The sequence below is a fragment of the Pseudonaja textilis genome, chromosome 2 (assembly GCF_049901715.1).
Source record: "Pseudonaja textilis isolate UNSWEBS1 chromosome 2, rPseTex1.2, whole genome shotgun sequence".
NCBI classification, from domain to species: Eukaryota; Metazoa; Chordata; class Lepidosauria; order Squamata; family Elapidae; genus Pseudonaja; species Pseudonaja textilis.
The window spans coordinates 58,871,574-58,892,361 of record NC_141991.1 but is presented as its reverse complement, the minus strand read 5'-3'; the positions used below and the strand labels follow the sequence as shown (position 1 = coordinate 58,892,361).

Here is a 20,788-nt window from a genome sequence, read left to right as displayed (position 1 = left end):
TTTGAACCACTCAGTCTCAGCCTAATTTATTTTACTGGGTTGCTTTTTAGAGAACAGATAAAGAGAAATTCCTGCCTCTGCCCTGGTGGTCTCCCCATACACCACTTGAGTGAAAAATGGGAAGGACAAAAACGCAACAATAAGTAATTTGCAGAATTCCATTCCCCATTACTTAGATCTATGTAGACTTGCTAGGATGTGGAGTGAATGTTAATCCCTTGAATTGAAAGGCTGGATCCAGAACTCTGCAAATGATTCAATCTATTCCAGTTTGTTCTGGAGTCTGGTTAAAGCCAGATCTATTTCTGAATCTAGAAAATGGATTTCAAAAATCAGACTTCTGTTCACCAATATTTCAGTGTGAGGAAGATGGCTATAACATTTCCATTTCATTTCGTTAACTCAACTTTAATTCAGTTTTCTCATGATTATTTTAAGGATTTTTAAGAACTACAGAATTTTTTTTGCCTAGTGCACAATAGTTTCAATATAATCAACATAAGTGTGTGTTGATTTCTCAGTACAGACCAGATGCTTAATGGTCTGAAGAAGTCTGAAATACTATTATTTCTGATCAAGTCTGTCTCTGAAATTAAAACTATATCAGAAATTATATTTTTTAAAAAATTAATGATTTTTTATGAATTAGAGAATAAAGAATGGAATGTCAACAGATACATGTTTTTTTTAATGTTACTTCTTTGAAGCTAATCCATGATAAGGTGTTTATTTTCAATGTATTGGATTCCTCATGGAATTTATCAAAAGGGATTTTCTCTGTTGGTGATGTAAGAATCTTGAAGGTACATTAACTTATGATTGGTTTAGGTTTATTTTTAGAAGTATATTGTAATATATAAAAAATAGAAGTCTGGATAATCATTTTCAAGTTATAATTATGTTATACTGAATTATTTCCCGTAACAGTGGAATCAGTTTTTGAGAAGCTTTAGTTTTGTTGAATATAGAATAATTATATTGAGAAAATGTTACTATTTCAGAAATTGGATTTAAAAAATGTATAATGTATCCATTCTTTAAAAGGTTACTTTTTCTGCTAATAAAAAAATGACCCTTCCCCCTTGGCATAGATTTCATATTGGATAATAAACCATACTTTTAAAAATATTTAAAATAAATTTATTTTTATTTATTTTTTGTTTTATTATTACAATTTTATAACTAATGAATGTGTAAATATTACTCTTTATTTTTTGTGTGTTTGTTTCTTGTTTCTTTTTAAAAATTGCAATAATACCTCAAAAAGCTTTACAATTTTCTTTGGACTTTGATAGAATTAAAGTAGTGATAATCAATAAGGCATCTGATTCACTTCATTAGAATTTTGATCAGGTAAGTTTTTGTGTGGAAGAGAAATGATTAACTATTAATCATTATTTAATTAATGTTTAGAAAGTATATGTATTATGTTGAACATGCTGTTAGTGCTGTAAACATGAATTCCTTGCAAAGAATATAAAAATGTACTGTAAAGAAAAGCCTATTGTCGCCATTTCCACTAGGGGGAACTTTTATATGAAATAAAGCTACAGATAATTATAGCGTTCTGAAAAATTCTGAAGTGCAGCTACAGGGCTTTCCTATAGTCCAGCATGCTGGCTTGCGAATACTGAAACTCAAGTCCACACATCTTAAAGTTGCTATGTCTGAAAAATAAAGGTTTAATTGTTATAAACTATCAATAGGGGAACATTTTGCTTGGATACCCTTACTTTTACCATCAAGCACCTCTGCATTATTGCTACTACCATGTAATACCTTCTAACAGTAATAAAGTAGAACAGTAATAGAGAAGGTAGGAATCAAATATATTCCAGCTTTTTCAAAATATTTGTTCCACTTTTGCGTAATATAATATCATGGATGTCACCATATCTATTACTGATTTAGAGCAGAGTGGAAGGAGAACTAGAACTTTTGAGGAATGGGAGGGATGGAACCAAACATGTGAGAGGCAGAAGACTCCTGCTTCCCCCACCCCCCCCAACTGGAGGCCTGTAGAATGAGCAAAGATACAGTATATGCCTACGGCCTGCCATGCCCTTTTAGAAGAAGGGAAGTCCCCAAAGAACATAGCAACTGTACTAATTCAAAGTTTCTTCCTCAGCATTGAGCTATGGTGCTGCTGATGAAGGAGAAGGGGAGCAAGAACAAAGTTATCTTTGGATCCCCTGTCCTTGTTTGAAAAATTTGAATCCAAAAATTGGATAACATTGAAGTTCTTTGATAAGAAAGCCCAACTGCTAATTGGACATCACAACAGGTGAGGCAGATATGACATTTGCATTCCAGGAAGCAGACAATGATGAAAGGATATAAAAGGGATGTTTCAAATCACAAGGTTAGTCCCATTTACCCAAAAATGCTAGCAAGAAAAGATGTCCTCAGTGTACTGTAAAAAAATGCAGCACCACGCCAATAATGGCTTCTTTTTCTGACTCAATTCTGCCAAGGGCAGCAGGCCAAACTATTTCAGGTGCAGATGAAAGCTGTATGTGCCAGCTATTTTTTCTTTTGTTTAGCAGAAGCATGTTCCAAAAAGGCTGAAAAAAGAATTTAAAAAAGGATTGGGTTAAGTATACAAAACATCTGTTAATATGTACTCTAGAAGTTCAAAATTAAGTTCAAGGTCCTAAGAGTTGCCAGATTACATTCATAATTCTTAGGGATATATCACAACATACTTAAATCTGCAGTCACACATTTTATTTAAATGGATGAAATTCCATTGAACTCATTGAAGCTTATCTCTAAAGATATGGAAGTCCATCAACTTTTCTCGGGAGACTAATAATCTAACTTTGTCTAACAGGCAACCTACAGAATATCAGGATTTTAATAAATATCTAACATGAGAAAACCAACTAGGTATTACTAAAAGGGGCAACAGTCTACCCTATGTTTTAAGAACTCTAGCCTAACACTTAATAAAACTTAAGATTGCTCCCTTACTGTTCTTAATACTTTTCAACCGTTCACCTGTTTCCTTTTTCTTCAAAAATTTCCCCCTAGAAATACAAAGTTTATTCACAATTGGGTACACTTTTGATGGCTTGTAATAAAGGCATTGTCCAAATATAGATTTTGGAATTGCAATAAATTGCAGATAAAATAAACAAGATGTGAATTTTTGCCAAGTAGAAGCAAGTATATCATGCCAAGCCAGAAGCCTGGCCTACCAATCATGATAGAGCACACTTGGAATCTAACTATGGCTCCATGATCTTATTTCGTCTGTGTAAAGTCAGACTTCTACGTACAGTCTTCACGCTATCCATGTCTTGACTAAGACACTAATTAGCTGCATCTAGTCAGGGACAAAATAAGACCTTGAGGAACCTGTGAAATGTTAAAAGAGGGATGTAGCTAACCTGATGTCCAGGGGGAGAAAATTCCACTGGCATAAAAAGCCTACTTTCTGGGACCTGCTAAATGTAATTCTCTGATAGACTGGGACCTGCGGTATGCCTTCTCTGCCAGATCATACATATATTTGTAGTGATTTAGATTTGAAGTACAAAGAAGTCCTCTGTCTAGCCCGTAATAGCTAGCCAATGTTTCTCATTCATTTTTCTCCTTTCAAAGCACTACACATGTGGTATTTCTTCTGCATTCTGCTTTACTTCTTGCTACAAGTTGGTACATATCCCCCTCAAAGTGTGGCTGCATATAGCTAAAATGTATAATGAAAATGTACAAGTTTTCTGATCTCATATTTATTTTAAGTCATGGTACCATGTTACTAAAAATGAAAGATCAAGTGTATTCATAACATGGATCTGTTATATACAGTATTTCAAAATTAGTAGAAATGTATTTTATATCCATATGACAATGGGAAATGTAATTATACAATAAAGAACTGGCAAAAATCATCTTAAAACTTTATTTTCCAGAAATCTGTTCAGACCATAAAGAGGCACATAATAAACTATAACATATATCCTGAATATCTGACTTCTAAACATAGATGAAGCTGCAATTTGTTTCAAGCAGTAGCTGATACAAGTTTACTCATTCCACTGAAATAGGATCTTTCTCTTTCACTCATAACTTCAAAGTGCAAGGGTCGGCTACAGAAATTACATTCCGCTGTGGAGTGGGGTTTTAATTCTAGTCCCACTTCCTTCCAGGTACTTAGCAGGTTGTCTACAAGAAAAGGAAAACATAGTTGATAATTTAAAGTTTATTTTCTTCCTCAATTGTAAGCTTTAATTTGTGAAAAGATATTAATGATAAAAAATCCAGCAAAACCTAAAACACTGCTTTTGTTCTTTCAGTAATAGATTCACTATTGTCTTAATTCTGAACGAGTTAATTGCACATAAAGATTACTTTTAAAGTGTTTAGTACTATTACCATTTAAACGTGTGTTTGTGTGTCTTACAAACCTCCTAGTAAATCTTAAAATAATTCCGAAATCTATTATCTCTCTACCAAATACTTTCTCAAGAAATTGAAAAGTTAAAACATACTAACATGTTTTGACCCTTTCAAATGCTTTATTCAGCCCCAAAACACAAATATGTGCTTTGGACACTTGTGGCTTACTACAGAGAGGCAGGAGATCCATAGTCTTATCACCAGAAGGTTCAATTCAAGAGCAAGTTACCAACAAGGAGGCATATTTGATTGAAGGCCCTTCTAAAAAACACCAAGTAGTATTGATGATAATTTGTCTTAATCACAGAAAGTGTAAATTATCTAAACAAGTGCAGCTAAGCTAGAATCTTACTACTTGTCATAAAAAACTATTGGCTAACAAATCTGATATTGTTATCATTGGCTGGTTTTTCTTAGCTGCTATATATGTTATTTATAATTTTCTTATGTGTTTTTTCTTGTTTTTAAGTACTTTTAGCTTGCTAGACTTATGACATTTGAGATGGGCAACTACATAAATTGAATGAATAAATTCAGCTTGGAAATTGAATGGTTGATACTGTTCTATTTTTACAGCTGAGAAATTGCATATACAGGCCGACAACATAGCACTTCCTTTTTTTATATGAAGAACGCACACATCTTGTCAAGAATAACACCTAAAGGCTGTTTTTTTTTCCACTCACCAATAAAATAATTCATCATTTGTGGAGTATGGTGTGGTGTGGGGGCAATACGCAGCAACTCTTCTCCACGTGGCACAGTGGGATAATTTATTGCCTGGACATAGATGCTATGTTTGTTCATCATTTTATCACAGATCTCAGTATTTTTAGCAGCATCTGCAACCTGAAGTTAATAAAAGATTAGATGAGTTTCTAGGCTGAAGGCACAATTTATTTTGACCAACTATAACTGTTCCAGTAAAAAAGTCAACCATTACATGGAACAATGCTTACACCTCATAACTGTGTCTAATCTTTGCCAATGAGATATAAACTATATAGAGACAATAGAAAAGTGGTTATGGAAAAAGCAGAGTAGGCAAGAGCCAGAAGAAGTTGGGAGAAGAGAACAGAAGTTTTCTTGCCATCATCAGAGAGAGGGTTCTTTCAGTTTTGCAGACCCAATATATAAGTCACACTGCAAGGAAATTTGCAGCCCTGATGCACCCCCTGTATTCTTTTTTGTGGTATGAACTCTTGGGGAAAAATATTTTGTGAAACAGCTAAATATTAGATGCACAATTCTTAATGGAAAAAAGGGTATGTCCCAAAATGACAGGAGAAAAAAGTGCTCCCATTCTATTTGGTACCATATTGGCATGCTATTGGGCCTCAGTTGACAAAGTGATTTTTTTTTTTTACAAAGTACAGCTGTTAGCTCTCCATGTCCAACTGGATAAAGATGCAACGATTCTTCATTACCAGAAACAGTCTAGAAATCAAATAACTTTCATCAAAAACTGTTATCACCCAATGATTCTTGAAAAGGTTTATTAGGTTTATTTACCCAGTCACCACCAGCTGTTTAATGAATCCTCCCCCATCCCTCTATCCATTTCTTCCACTATATACATGTCTGTATCCCACTCTCTCTCTCTCTGTCTATATGTACATCTCTCCCACCTCTCACCATCTATCTACTCCTATTCATTTATGCAATGGAACGAGCTATACATGTATTAGGTTTAATACACAAAGTTTAACAAAAAACAAAAAGTTGTGATCTGTAAGACATGTCTTTTCTCTATGCTACAATTGCTGATGTTTCCAAACTTTATTGTAAAATCATAGTACGCTAAATATTTACTCTGATAGGAATGATATGACTGGGACAATGCACTACAGGAAGCCCAGCATCCATCAGCATTTGTCTCATGAGTTTAACATTACGTTGGTGTTGTCGACGAAGGACTTGCCCCTCTGTACTTTTGAGTGTTCTCACAGACTCTAATGCACCAGATAAAAGCATGGGTGGTAAGGAAGTGGTAAAAATGAAGCCAGCAGCATAGGAACGGACAGTATCTATTAAAGAACTCGTACTGGCAATATAGCCTCCCACACAACCGAAGGCTTTACCTGAAAGGGAAAAAGAAGTAGAACTCTTAGTTCTTGGTATCTCTCAATCAACCCAAATAATACAAAAACTGGTATCTTAAGCAGTACTTTTCCAATATCAAATCTTCTTGCAGGAGGTACCTTTATCATAATACTGCCATCAAGCATTTCTGAATTTATTTTCTATATTATAAAGTAACACCTTAAATAAACCTTATTACATTCAAAATAAAGTAAAGTGAAGCTTTCACTTGAAGTTTTGGTACATGATGAACTCTCCATACAAAGGTAGCAATTGTTCACTAAGTGCATTACATGGAAGCTTAGATTTCTGTCATCTATAACCAAAATTAGGAAATTGTTGTATAATGTTTTGCCATCTCTAATACATGTTCTCATTTGCTTTTACTGCCTTTTGTGCAAGATCCCAAGAATGCAAACATATCAAACTTCACTTGTAAAGCAATCTATTAGGAAAGCATACTTTGGGTAAACCAATAACTCTAATTGCAAAATAGGAGAAAATGCAGTTGATTACAGTCCTCTCTCTATTGCATAATACTAACTGTCAGTTCATACTTCCTTTAAGTTTAAATGGATTAAATTAGTTTCCCTTAGTTCAAACCATGCTCTGTTTGCTTTAAAGAGTTTCAAACTTATATTTTATCTGTAAAAAATATTGGTTTCTACTATATGGATTTACTAGTTCTGTTCCTACCAAGTGTCCTTACACAATTACCTCATCAATTTTAAATATCAAACTTGTCTTTAAAGATCTAAAAAGAAAAGCAGATTTTTGTAAAGTTAATTATATTTTCAGAAACATTAAGCTGAAGATAGTAAGATTTAACCCAAAATCAACTATCCCTGGAGATTTAATGTTAATCAATCACTGTTTTGACTCATTTTGGTTATCCTTCAAACTAAACTTCAGCACATATGAATATACTTACCAAGTGTTCCAGAAATAATATCCATTTTATGCATTATTCCATCTCTGTCTCCAATGCCACCACCTCTTGTTCCATAGAGCCCAACAGCATGTACTTCATCTACAAATGTAATTGCTCCGTGCTCATGAGACACATCACAAAGCTCTTCCAATGGACAAACTGCACCTAAAACAAGGTTATATTTATATTTTGGTGTTATAATTATTATTTCCAAAGTTTCAGTAACATGTGCCCCAAACATCAAACATACCATCCATTGAATGAACAGTTTCAAATGCAACTATTTTTGGAATAGATGGATCAGATTTTTTCAGGAGTTCTCTGAGGTGACCAACATCATTATGTCGAAATATATGCTTTGGCACTCTACTGTTTCGAATCCCCTGAATCATAGAAGCATGGTTTCCTGAATCAGAGTAAATTTCACAATCTGAGGAAAGGAAAGAAAGAAAAAAAGAATAAATACAACTCAATAGTTTAAAACTATTGATCTTCTTAACTTGGATATGTATTGATTTACAAAATAGAACTGAGACAACTAACTAACAACTAACAGTTGGAAATCAGATGATTCCAAATGGCAACTAATATCTCAACCCCAGTAACAGCAGCAATTTAATGGATCCCTCTAGCTATGTATCAAATAAAAATCATGAGGCAAGAAAACTCTTCCAACTCCCTCAAATATTGGAGCTACAATCAGATATCAGTAAATTACTCTTATTTAAAATGGATTTCATTGTTTGTTTTGGGGCAACAATTACACAAATCCAAGTTGTCATCTTAAAAAAGTGGGGGGGGGGGGACCCTGATAGTTGGGGTAGGTACATCATTGAAAAGATAAATTTCATGCTAGAGATACAGCTTTTATAAAGCGATAACAATGCTTTAGAGTTACACTGGTGCTGCTATGACATGTTTCCTAAATATCACCAGATACCCAGCTCGTGTTTTGGAACTCCGGCTTAGCATGATGGATTCTATCAAAATTAAGTTTTTCTTGATTGTATGGATTTGAGGAGAATCTTGCAAGAAAAACACTCTATTTTATTAAAGGTAGTCATAAGCATGTACTCATGTAAGCATATATCTTATACACCTCATTTTTAAAAAGTAGCTCCTGATAAAGAGTTAGCAAAAAAGTACAGCTATGGAATTACTATCTACCCTTGATAAACTGCTAAAATTATCAATTATGACTATAAGGTTATAGTTTTGAACTAGCAACTATTCTTATTTGCGACAACTGCATGTGAAAGGAAATTAATGGACTATATTACAGGTAATCCTTGACTTACAACCATACATTTAGTGACTGTTTGGATTTAAATGGCACTGAAAAAACTGACCTATGACCATTTTTCACACTTACGACCATTATTGTATCCCTGTGGTCATATGATCAAAATTTGGATGGTTAGCAACTGGCATGTATTTATGATGGTAGCAATATCCCAGGGTCATGTGATCACCCTTTGTGACTTTTGACAAGCAAAGTCAATGGGGAAGCCAGATTCACTTAACAACTGTTATACTAACTTAACCTCTGCAGTGATTCACTAAACAACTATGGCAATAAAGGTTGTAAAACTCCCTTAACAACTGTGTCCCTTAGCAATGGAAATGTTGGGTTTGATTGTAGTTGCTAAGATGAGAATTATCTGTAGAAGAAAATACTATGGAATGATTATCTTAAACTATTTACCCTGAAAAATAATAGGAAAAATTAGATCTTACCTGGTAGCATTTTAGCTAATGTGAAGAGTGTTGAATCATTTGCTACAAAGCAAGAAGAGAACAAAAGAGCAGCATCTTTTCCATGAAGATCAGCCAATTCTTTTTCAAGATCAACATGAAATTTGCTGGTTCCTGAAATATTTCTCGTGCCTCCTGCTCCTGCACCATGCTGTTTCAGTGTTTCCCTGCGAGAAAGTTTCCAACAGTGGCATCAGAACTACTTGAATAACATTATACTTGCAAATTGGGTTTATGCTACTTTGTATAATTATTTATACTTAATTATCTCAGATTTTATCCAAGATTCCAAAATCTTAATGAACAAGTAACCAATTTGATGAATTTAATGAATACACCTCAAAAATAGGTTCTGTCTCAAAAATATTTTTTTAAAAAGAGGACTGTCAAAAACCCTTTTAATCAAGTAATCCAGTTTGGATCATGGGGTTGAATCCAGATTGGTCATGCCTCAGAGCTGACCCAATGAAATCAACGAGATGTGAAGCAGTAACAACTAAAGCTAAGCTCATTGATTTTACAGTTTTACTGTGATCAGTTCTGCACAGGAAAAGAAATCTGGGCATCTGCTGCAACATTCTTAAAAGCACAGCAACACAAGAGCTTGACATTTGAAGGGAATGATTAGTTGGATGGTATTATACTGTATTTGTGTGTGACTGACTTTCCCTGAAGTTATCTACCCGTCCTACCAGAGGGGAAAGGGTCAGCAAGCTTCGGGTCCTTCTTTGAAAACTTGCCAACCTAGTGGGGCCATGGAACCATCATGCCTTTTCTATGGCTGTCCCACCTTATTCTTATGGAATAGAATGAAGTTATCTGGTTGTGGGATATCCCAGGGGATGATTCGATGCTGTTTTTTTGTTTTTGTTTTATGGTTTTATGAATTTTACTGCTTTTGTGAGCTACACAGACTTGTGTTTAAGATGACTGGCCATACAGAACATTTAAATACATAAATGTAGCTATTCTATTTTTCACTGGACCTTCAGAAGGCCAAGGGGGGAAAAGGGTGGCCTTTTGGCAAGATGGGTGACAAATACATTTAATAAGAAGAAGACAATGAGTACTAGGTAGAAGAGGGATCCTCAAGATTTATCTAACACAGTACATCATAATCAAAGAGGATCTAGAAATTAAGTCATCTAGTCACCTTCTTAAAAACGATTGTGCAAAATTCTACATACTAATTATTTAATTTTTAATTAAAATACTTACATAACAGCCCCACAAACTCTAGGGTGGCGACTCATCCCAAGATAATCATTGCTGCACCAGACAGACACTTCTTTCTTGTTGATTAAGGATTCTGAATAATCATCTGCCAGGGGAAAAATCTGGGCTCTTCGATTCACAGTTTTAAACACACGATACGTATGATCTTTTTTCTTCTCATCAATCTTCTTCTCAAAAAACTGATCATATTGAAAAGTTGAAACAGCTAAAAATGAAAATACCAAGCTAAAATATTATTTCTATTTAGATTTAACAAAATATTGAAAGCTGCAAGTTTTGATTTCTCAAAAGTCAGTTCAACAAAGCTAATCCTTACATTTTGGCAAGTTTTCCTGAAGCAGATGAGACACCCTTTCTGGCCTCTGCTTCAACATTATATCCTGGAATTTCTTCAAAAAGCCATTTTTCTTTTCACCATCCACCACAGCATTAACCTCAACAGTACTTTCTTGTGTTTGGGTAAATTCTATACAGTAAAATATAGTAACATTAACAAGTTAAGAAGACATTCCAGAATAGTTGAATTATTCAAAAAGATTTTACATACAATGTTACTGAATGGTTCTATATGTTAGTTTTCCATATGTAAAGCCTGTTTGATGTGTATAAGCTATTACAGGGATTCTCACGGGCGACAGCTATTTTATATGGCTTTCATTTAGGACAGGGAAGTCAAACTCGTGGCCCACGGGCCAGATGCGTTATGCTCATGCCCAGTTTAGCGAAGAAGAAAGAAGTTGTGATAGGTCACATGATAACGCTGTGAGGAGTTTAATACCCCTGATTTAGGATATGATAGATAATAACATCTTAGCCCATGGCATATATAATTCAATCAGATTGTGGCCTAGTGCCATTCAATAAGTGTCATCAAACAAGCTTTATTAATTAACCCAAGCGAGTAATAAATATCAGCTAACATAAAATCTAAGCCAACAGAAAAAAGAGCTCAATTATAGTTTAAAATCTGGGTAAAAAGCCCTCCCTTTGTCAAATCAAAGTTTGCCGCAATTATTAGTGAAGGAAAGGTATGAAGAATCAATAGATGAGCATGGACTTTAAACAGAATTATATTTGAAAAGTGTTGCAAATTTATATCCAATTTTAGAAGTTTAATAATTTCTCTCTTTAAAGCTGCTTAGCAGAACTACTTTTTTGTATGTTGTATAAACAAACTAACATTCAGACTTCCACAAGCGAAACACACCTTTTCTTACAGCTTGCATTTCTTCCACATCCTCCTGGAGTTCCCGGCTGGCTTCACAGAAAACGTTGTTTCCTTCATTCACCTGAGCTGCCAAGAATGGGCATTTACTCACAGGAGCTTGATTAGGACTTGGGGTACCAGCAGATGGTTCACTTACAAAAAGCTGGGGTCTGCTTGGGTTTTGCTTAGCCACATCTGTGGAGTTTTTGTTCTCTGAATGAAAAAAAAAATCATTACAGAACAGAAAACTGTGAAGCGGTCACTGAATAGGTATTTCTTGACTCTGTACTTTCTGTAATATTGCTTATCCTCAAGAAGAACATTCTAATAAGAACATTGTGTATGCTTTTAGTGTCTTAAATACAGCTTCTATGCACTGCATTATTCAAGGTCCCTTAAATATTAAAAAGTAAAGATGGATTTCCTTCAAAAACTATTAGCATTGAAGATATTTTCTATTCAAAGCCTTCCAAAGAGCAGATTTATCCAGCAAAACTGTTAGAATATGCTGTCCATTATTTTGCTTCTCTATAAATATTTTTTTTATTTATTGTCTGATAACATGTTTATTTAAAACACAACTTCATTTCACTATTTGCAGTTTAATAATTTGAAAAATTCAAACTAGCTGTACTTCCCATCAGCTGTTTTGACTGAATGCATGCATATAATTGTAGCCAACAAATACGCAGAATCTTTTGCATGCTCTGTGTTTGCTCTGAAGAAAGTTGTTAGATAATTATATCTACTTATAAGAATAAACATACTATGAAGTTCAAACAATGCAATGCTGAATTTATGGCTTCTAGAAGTTTCCTTCCCATCAGCAGGCTTTAGAAGTCTTATTGCTCAATGCCTAAACAGTGCCTAAACAGTTATTGAAAATATTTTTTACAATATAAAACAAGAGATTATAAACAGATCTTTACAGCATACTACTCTACACAAGCCAACTTTCTTTACATGCCATTTCCCTAGCTTCATGCTTTTCTTCACCTCTGTTCCTAGTTTCTGCTGGATGCAAAGTACAATATACTTTGGCCTTTAACTCATGAAATGATGTTCAAAGTTTAAACAGGCTGCTTTCCCAAAAATTGTCAGATAGACTTAACATAAAAAATTATTTTCAGAATTATTATCAAGTCAACTTATTAAGAAATACAGTGCAGCATGCTTCAATGCAGTGCTTATGTCCAAGATCATTTCTAAATGGAATAAATTGTTAAACAATGTATACAAGCACATTTTCCCCATATGAGGCAAACGATTTTTGCAAGATGGAATCTGGGTTGTTTACCGGGAGCAGAGGTTTACTCTTCTTCAGACCCAGATTTTATCTTGCAACATTATCCTGGGACACGTATATTTGCCTTCATTTGTCAAAAGATTTTTGTCATGGCAGATCAAACTAGTCAACTTAGTAAATCTAGACTTACTGTCATTGCCAGAAGTAGATTCTTCGGTTTGCTGGCAGTGAGTTGCTGAAGTGCTTATAGCTCTTGAAGCCGGCTTGGTCGCAACTTCCATCATTTTGGGGCAATTCTGAGCATAGAACAGAAGGGATTTGCCAGCTTTCTGCAAGAAAGCCTGGGATACTCTTGACAGGAATGGGCAACGACGAACAATGGTTTCCATTTTCAGAAATCTGGCTGAAAGCATAAAATAAATCGGCACCTCAAATACCCTAAAATGCACACAAAAAATGTACACAGTTGTTTGCTTTCAAGTTAAATGCTAGGGTTTTTTTTTCATATACAGTTTATCATACTTAGAAAGTACTGTAACACAAAGCTTTGGATCTATTTGAAGCTTTCATATATACATGAGATACATTACAGCCTACACTACATATCTACAGGCTAATAAGTCTTGGGGGAAAAAAGCCTTTCTTTTGCAATACTGTAATGTGTGAAGCAATCTTTTCACAGCTGCCAAAAGATAGCAAATTTAGTACCGCCACATATAATCAGACCACACCAAGCTATATAAATATCTGGAAATACTGATCTACAAATTCAGAATTATGTACCCTTCTTACTTCTCTAAATACAAATATGTGCTATGCTGGAAAATATATTGCAACAAAACATTTTTGCTAAGTTACCGAGTTATCAGACTACAACTTAACCTTGAAATTAACCTTCCATCTATTGGCAGGTTACCTAAAGTTACCTTACAATATAAGCCTTTGCAGTGTTAACGTGATCTTGGAAGCAGATTTTCAGAGACCATGAAACATTGCAAGGGGTTGTTTTATAGCATCACATTTGGTAAATAAAACCATTGAAGGAAAGAAAATTGGGGGGGGGGGGAGGGGGTGGGAGGATCCAAAACTAAAATTCTGGTACCCTCAGTTGTCTGTATGGGTACCTTCAAGTCAGCCTTGACTCTTGATGACTGCCTGGCTGCAGAGTTTTCTTGGCCAGGTTATGAGAAGCCGTTTGCCATTGCCTCCTTTCCCAGCACCGGGAGAAAGTGACTGGCCCGAGCTGCCTTTGTACCTCAAGACAGGGCGAGAACCGGCGTTTCCCACTGGCGCCGGCCTTTAAGCACGAGACCAAACTGGTCCCCAACCGGTCCGCAAGTGCTTGAAAACCCCTCCCTCAATGTAAAGAGGCTTCAATCCCAGCAGACCCCGAGATGCCCTCGGGCACAGCCAGGCCGGGTCGTTTGGGATTCCTGGCCAAGAGAGCGCCGTTCTCTGTGGCGCCTCTTTCCTTTAAGACAAGGGCGGGGAAGGTGAGGTTCCCTCCCGGGGACGAAGCCCTCTCCGGCCGCTTTCTGCCACCGCCCTGGCGATGCCAAGCGGCGACCAAGACGCTGTCCGCCCGTTCCCGGTTTTAAACCCCTCCGGTGCCTCAGCTGGGCGGCCTCACGCAAGGTCAAGGCGAGGAGAAGCCGCCGCTTTCCTCCTCCGCTGCGCCCTCCCCGCCCCTCTCCACCCGGCACCCCGAACTCCAGGCTGTCCTCGCGCTGGCACCGGCCCTCACCTGCCAAGCGGGTTTCCCGTTCTGAGAGGTTCGCTCGGAACGCCGATGTATATAAAGTTGAGCGTCGGGGCGTATTGCGCAGGCGCAAACGAAGGTGCGCCCGGCTGGATCTTGGCAGCTGCGCAACTTGGAGCAATCTCGCAAGAGAGAACGGAAGTAATCCGTCCGTTCGTCTCTCTGCGAATGTATCGCTCCGCCGTGGTAAAAAAGACCTCGGGGGCTCCCAGCGCTTTCTTGGATCAAGATGGGGCTGGGGGGTGGGAGTGGAATGGGGGGCGTCGCGCGGGAGAAGAAGGAGACGATGAGGGAGTGGGAATAGGCGGAACTGCAGCCAGTAAATAGAGTCGGAGGTGTTGATCTCTCCAAGGAAGAAGGGCAGTTTATTTATTTATTTATTTATTTAATTATTTTGTCAAGCATGCATTTGATAATATGTACAAGTATAAACATGATTATTGATACATGAAATAGATACGGGAACATTAAGACAGGGACGGTATAGGCGGGTTGGTGCGCTTATGCACGTCCCTTAAAGACCTTGTCTGGTTGTCTCTCCCCCCCCCCCCCCCAAGCTTTCAGGCTCAGAATATGTGTATTTTCGTACGTATAAAACAAGTTGCCCCCTAAAGCGGGCAGGAGTAGTCACGCGACTACTTGCGCCGATCCGATTGCAATGAAGCCAAACTGGGAGAAGTTGCGCAAGTTCTTGGGATGAATGTGCGGAATTTCCCCTCCTTGTCGACGTCGGCAGCGGGAAGAAAGGGAGGAGATCTTATGGAAAAATGCAGTTTAGGCCCATCTAGGAAATTTAGGAAATTCACATGAATAGTCTTTTCTAAACACAATAAAGAAGTCCATTGGATTCAAGCTAAGGTGCTTGGATCGCAGGCAGGCTTATTTTAACCTCTATTCCAGGGGTCTCCAATCTTGGCAACTTTTAAGCCTGGGGGACTGCAACTCCCAGTCTTAAAGTGGCCAAGATTGGAGACCCCTGCTCTATTCCTACGAGTGTGAGTTTTGAATCTTTGCCAAGTGGGAAAAAGGAAAGATTCCGCCTTTTCAAAGAGGAAAGTATTTCCCTAGAGAATGATTTTCCTCCTTTCTGTTAATGAGGGTGGCCGTCCTGTTTGCCAGCCTCGGAAAAAGAGGTGAAAAACGCAGGTTGTTGAATAGTCAGGATGATCTGGATCAAGTTTGACCCGTTTGTATTCATCCTAGGTTGAGAACGCAGAGCGATCAGAGTTGCCAATCTTTGCCTTTCTTGGAAAACCTGTTCTGCAATCTGAACTCTTACAGTAGTTTGCATGGGAAAATCTGCGTTTCTATCAATGCCTGCTGGGGAAGAAAGGTTATGGCTTAAGATACTTGGTGAACCCTGTGATCATTAAAGTGATCATTAAAATCATTTAGTGAACTCAGCCAATTATATATTTAGTGAAGCTTGGCTTAAGATAATAGGAAGTCAACCTACACATATTCAGATGTGTGTGCTCTCTCATTAGTTGCTTCCAACTTTTCAAAAAGAGATTGATGGTTGTGAATGGGGTCATATCTCAAGCTCTGTATCTTAGGCACATCTGAAAAATTACAGAAAAGCTGTTTTCTCAGCTTCTCAAAGTGCAAATAAAGCTCGTCTCCAGGACTGAGAAGTAGGACTCTGTGGTCAAATCTCCAAGCCTGACAGATGACTGGGCAGCAATCCACAAAACTCTGATAGTGTTTTGTGAGTGGCAGGGTGAGAGTATTCATTACAGGTGCTTGTTGTGTTGCTTGTATTTTTACATTATACATTAGCCTTTTATCACCAAATGGAACTTAATCAACGTTTGCCCCAGGGCAGCAGAGGCAGACTTCATTTTATTTTTGTAGGCCTGATGATCTATAATTTAAGTTTAAAACATGAACTGGAAAGACATAGAATGTGTTAGTTTTTAAAAACCAGGTTTGAGTTGGCATGTTATGAAACTTGTAACGATGGGCAGAGTGCAGGCAAGTGAGGAATGGACAATGTTTATAGCTGAAGAAAAACATGCAGGCATCTAAAGACACCTTCCATACAATAAAATCCTGGCTTGGACCCAAGGCTTGGCTAAAATTTGACTGAAAAATTTCAGTCTACACTAGCCAAGAGAGATTTGATTGTACTATCTATTCACTATATTTGCAAACAAAGGTATACTGTATTGGGAAGCACTATCTCTTCATTTAAGGAAAGCAGTTTTAAAATTTGAGCCTGAATGTTTTGGTCTTGGTTTTCAATAGCTGAAGAGTAAAGTAATTTAAAAGTTTAGCTAAAAATTTAGTTCGGCAGCTGTTGAACTGCCTTTCAGAAGCAAGAGGGAGCAAAACAACTTGAAAGCTAGCAAGCTTCAAATATTCCTTACAACAAGGTATTTTTGTAAAGCAAAAAGAAACTCTCAAAAGGAACTATGATGTATAATTGTTTTTGACATTATTGAGAAGTCAGAGCTCTGAAAGGAACTTGCTTCCTAACCAAGTCCATATTTATTTTACGCTAATAGTGGTAACTAGTGATTTACCACTATGTATGAAGGCTAGTCCGTTTCCCTTCCTCTATTCAGAGTTAAAATGTGACTGTCTTCTATTAAAAGAAAGTGGGCAGGGAACAAACATGAGTAGGTGTGGGCTTATTTCCTGGTTATTGCATGCGAAAGATGTATGACCTCAGTACTATGATTCAACAATTCCCAAATTTAAAAATTCACAACAATAAATATATGCAATGTAACAAATGAAAACAAAATGACTCGAAGGATATTGGAAGAGTTCCTGTTTTCTTAAACTGTGTGCTACTACACTGCCTTTTTCTACATTCGCAAGTTTACATATTGTATTATTATTGTTTTATTTTTATCCTGCCTTTATTACTTTTATAAATAACTCGATGGTGAGTGTATGTAATGCTCCTTCCCCCTCCTATTTTCACCACCACAACAAAACTCTGTGAGGGGAATTGGGCTGAAAGTAGTGATTGGCCCAAGGTCAGCCAGCCTGCTTTCATGCCTAAGGTGGGAATTAGAACTCACTGTCTCCTGGTTTCTAGCTTGATGCTTTAGTTTTCTACATCCAGTATGATTTTAAAAATAGTTTTAAATTGGTTTTTATGTATTAACTAATAATTGTCATTGGATTCCATTGATTCTGAGTTGAAATGCAGTTTTTTTTGTTGCAGAAAGTCAGATAAGCAGGGGTGGGATTCAACCAGTGTTACTACCAGTTCGGTGACTTGTTTTACACACGTGCGTGTAAAAAAAACCTTAAGCTGTGCTGCCCGGACAGCTGAAAAGCACTGTGCACAGTTGTGCAGCATTTGAAAAGCCTCTTTTTTCCTGCTTTTTCTACTTCAGCTGTGCCGTGCAAAACAGCTGAGGCTGAAAAAACAGGAAATAAAGGACAGGTAAGAGCCCAGGCGGGTGGATGGGCCAAACAGCAGCAAACACAGAACTGGTTCGATGTCTGCTGCTCTTCAAAGCTACCGGTTCTTTAGAACCAGGCAGAACCGGTAGCATCCCACCCCTGCAGATAAGTCTACACAAAACATGAAAAAGCAACAACTCAAATTCATTAGCTTGCATTTATTTTTCTTACCCAAGTGAGCTGAGGGGTTTGCAGCCTCCAAAGGCATTCCTTGTACGAAAAAGGTACACTTCTGTCAGTCACAGTGCTTTTTGGGAGGGATGTTGAGATTTTGGCTCTGTATCATGTCCTTTGTTAGGTTTGTAGAAAGATCTGATGAGCTTTGATGGAGCCAGTGAGGGAATGATTTATGTTTATGTACTTTTCTGGTACTTTATTTCTCTATTCAAGCTTCTCAATCATTTACAACTTTCTCATACCATTCTATAGCACATTAAACAATTTTACCCTGCATTTCATATGCTGCCTGACTATCTAATCACAGGATGTGCATAGAAATTTATAGCTTGCCTTTCTTCCTATAGCTCAAGGCAGTACACATAGCAGTACCACTTGAAACTTTGAAGGTGTGTGTGTTTTGGATGTTTTTGATAAGGTTTGCACAAGATGTTACTATTATATTGTGGATTGATTAAATTGTGTCTCGGTTATATATTTTATCTATTGTTGTTTTTCTGATGTGCATTTTGCATTGTGATTTTATGTGATGGTGGTTATCCAGAATTGCTATGGCAAGATGTAACAAATAAGGAACATTTTACACAAAATGATATATGAAATCTAAAACATGAAACATGGTCATGCTTTTATTAGAAGGAAATACAATGCCATGCAGCTTTAAACTGTACTGAGCTCTCTATAGAGATGTCCATTTAAAAAAAAATGCTCTGCACTGCCTTCAGACTGTGGATTCTGGGGTTAGATAGGCAAATTTGGGAAGAATCTCCTCCAAATAGGGAGCAGTTCAAGATGTTCTGGACATCATAGTCATGATAAAATATAGTCCTTTTTGGACTATGTCAAGGACTCTTAAATTGCTTTCAGCATGAAGAATGAGCTTATGAAAACTGATGAACTGCCACACAGATGTATGGTCCAGAGGCAGTTCAGCATGATCAAGATTTCTCTGGAAAATTCCTGTTGTGACTCAGTGATTTTTCCCCCATTCCTAGCTCTTGAAAACTCCTAAACAAGCCAGATGATATCAATGGGACTAGGGGAGTATTTGTAGAAGATGCGGCGGGCTGTAATATTTCTTTAGTTTGTAACAGTCCTAGCCTAAAATACAGTAGAGCTCTAATGAATTTGTTTTACATAATTTCTGTGCTGCTCCAAACCCAAGAGAATGGGCAGATCACATGGCTTCTGACTTAGGGTCAGAACTAAGCAAGTCCTAAATTTTATTGTTGATCGTTTGACACAATTATATTCAGCAATCCTTCATGAAGGGAATTCATTTATATTTGCACAGCTACAGTGCTCCATTTTAAAGGTTACAAATTGCAGAGTTGGTGGTAGCTTCCTATGTCCAACTTAATGTTGCATTCTGGAAGCTTCAGAAGTTTGCATTTAACATTATGCATTTACTTTTTATAGGGGTCAGGGTTGGATTGTTTTTCTCTTAAAACTTCAACATGGCTATTTACAATTCTTGGATATATTCCCAGAGATAGAAAAATATGCTGTTTCAAATAAATGGCCTGAGCAGGCCAGTATTCTGTTCCCACAGGCCAATTAATTTTCCATAGAATGGTTATGCTCAGTGCCCTACCAGCCATCCTCTCATGTTTCCCATGGTATTGAAAGACATGGGACCTCTTAACAATAGTTATAATATCTATTAATCACAACAAATAATTTTATTCCATTGTTAAAACATAAAAGTGTTTTGTAGGTATTGCACAAGTGTTGTATGCATTCTCTCTTCTCTATCCTTCCAAATCCATATAAAATACTAAATACTAAAATACTATAAAATACTAAATACTATCTCATTTCATGGATTATTTTGACAATAAGACAGGTAATAACATCAGCAAGATGGGATATTATTAGCAAACTTGAGTAGCAGTAGCTACAGTACTCTGTAGTTAATACTCTCAGTAAATATACTATTCATTTTATCAGATACACAGAGCTCCTTTATGAAGAAACAAACTTTAAGCAGAGCTTTTCATTTCAACTTTATGAGCTCTAGTGATCAAAGGATGGTGCAGTAAAACTTAATTGGTTTAATGAGATGTATCTTGTTGAAAGAATATAGGCAGCACTTATGGCAAATAAGCTAGGCTAACGTAAGACCAATGAAAAAAAGTAGAAAGAAAGAATCAATAAGACTCTTCAAGACAGATATAGTTGGATATATGCCTTAGATTCTTAGCTATGCATTTAATGGAAGTCTTTTAAAATCTATTTTAGTTTACTATTGATATAATCTGAAGGCAGCAGAATTATAAAATTGGACATCATAATTACAGAAAAACCTTAGAATGTTGCTCCTCCTCCTACTACATATTATTTATTAGATTTAATATAGCATATATTGTATTGAAAGAAAATTTAATGTTTTCGGACTCATATTGGGGTGCATCTTTGCTAATCTCGAAGGAAGAAGGTGCCATCTATAAAACATTTTATGGGCGTTTTCTTTGTATGCTACCGATTTTGTAATTTTATTATTTCTACCCCAGACCTTTTCCCATTCTGTTATGGTGATGCTACGTCCTATATTCCTACTCTAGGCTA

The 20,788-nt window shown here is 36.7% G+C and overlaps 1 protein-coding gene and 1 long non-coding RNA gene across 7 annotated transcripts; one reads left to right on the top strand and one right to left on the bottom strand.

Annotated features, from left to right (window-relative positions):
* Window positions 1-2,278: 2,278 nt before the first annotated feature.
* LOC148126868 (uncharacterized) lies at window positions 2,279-5,161 on the top strand. Its single transcript, XR_015741660.1, has 2 exons — window positions 2,279-2,362; window positions 4,981-5,161. It is a non-coding gene; the product is annotated as an uncharacterized LOC148126868 (long non-coding RNA).
* On the bottom strand, window positions 3,894-14,911 carry ALAS1 (5'-aminolevulinate synthase 1). Of its 6 annotated transcripts, none has more exons than XM_026725045.2 (11): window positions 14,606-14,911; window positions 13,052-13,264; window positions 11,616-11,828; window positions 10,725-10,874; window positions 10,391-10,613; window positions 9,155-9,339; window positions 7,668-7,847; window positions 7,418-7,582; window positions 6,217-6,485; window positions 5,091-5,253; window positions 3,894-4,170 (listed from the first exon to the last, which is right to left on the bottom strand). In XM_026725045.2, the coding sequence occupies exons 2-11, from the start codon at window positions 13,248-13,250 to the stop codon at window positions 4,010-4,012; spliced, it is 1,908 nt and encodes a 635-aa protein (XP_026580830.1). In that variant the 5' UTR covers window positions 13,251-13,264; window positions 14,606-14,911; the 3' UTR covers window positions 3,894-4,009. The 6 variants fall into 6 exon arrangements, with proteins under 6 accessions (XP_026580830.1, XP_026580821.1, XP_087780148.1 ...); XM_026725036.2 differs by having other exon boundaries at window positions 13,052-13,299; window positions 14,606-14,732; XM_087924022.1 differs by having other exon boundaries at window positions 13,052-13,299; window positions 14,117-14,628.
* Window positions 14,912-20,788: the final 5,877 nt, after the last annotated feature.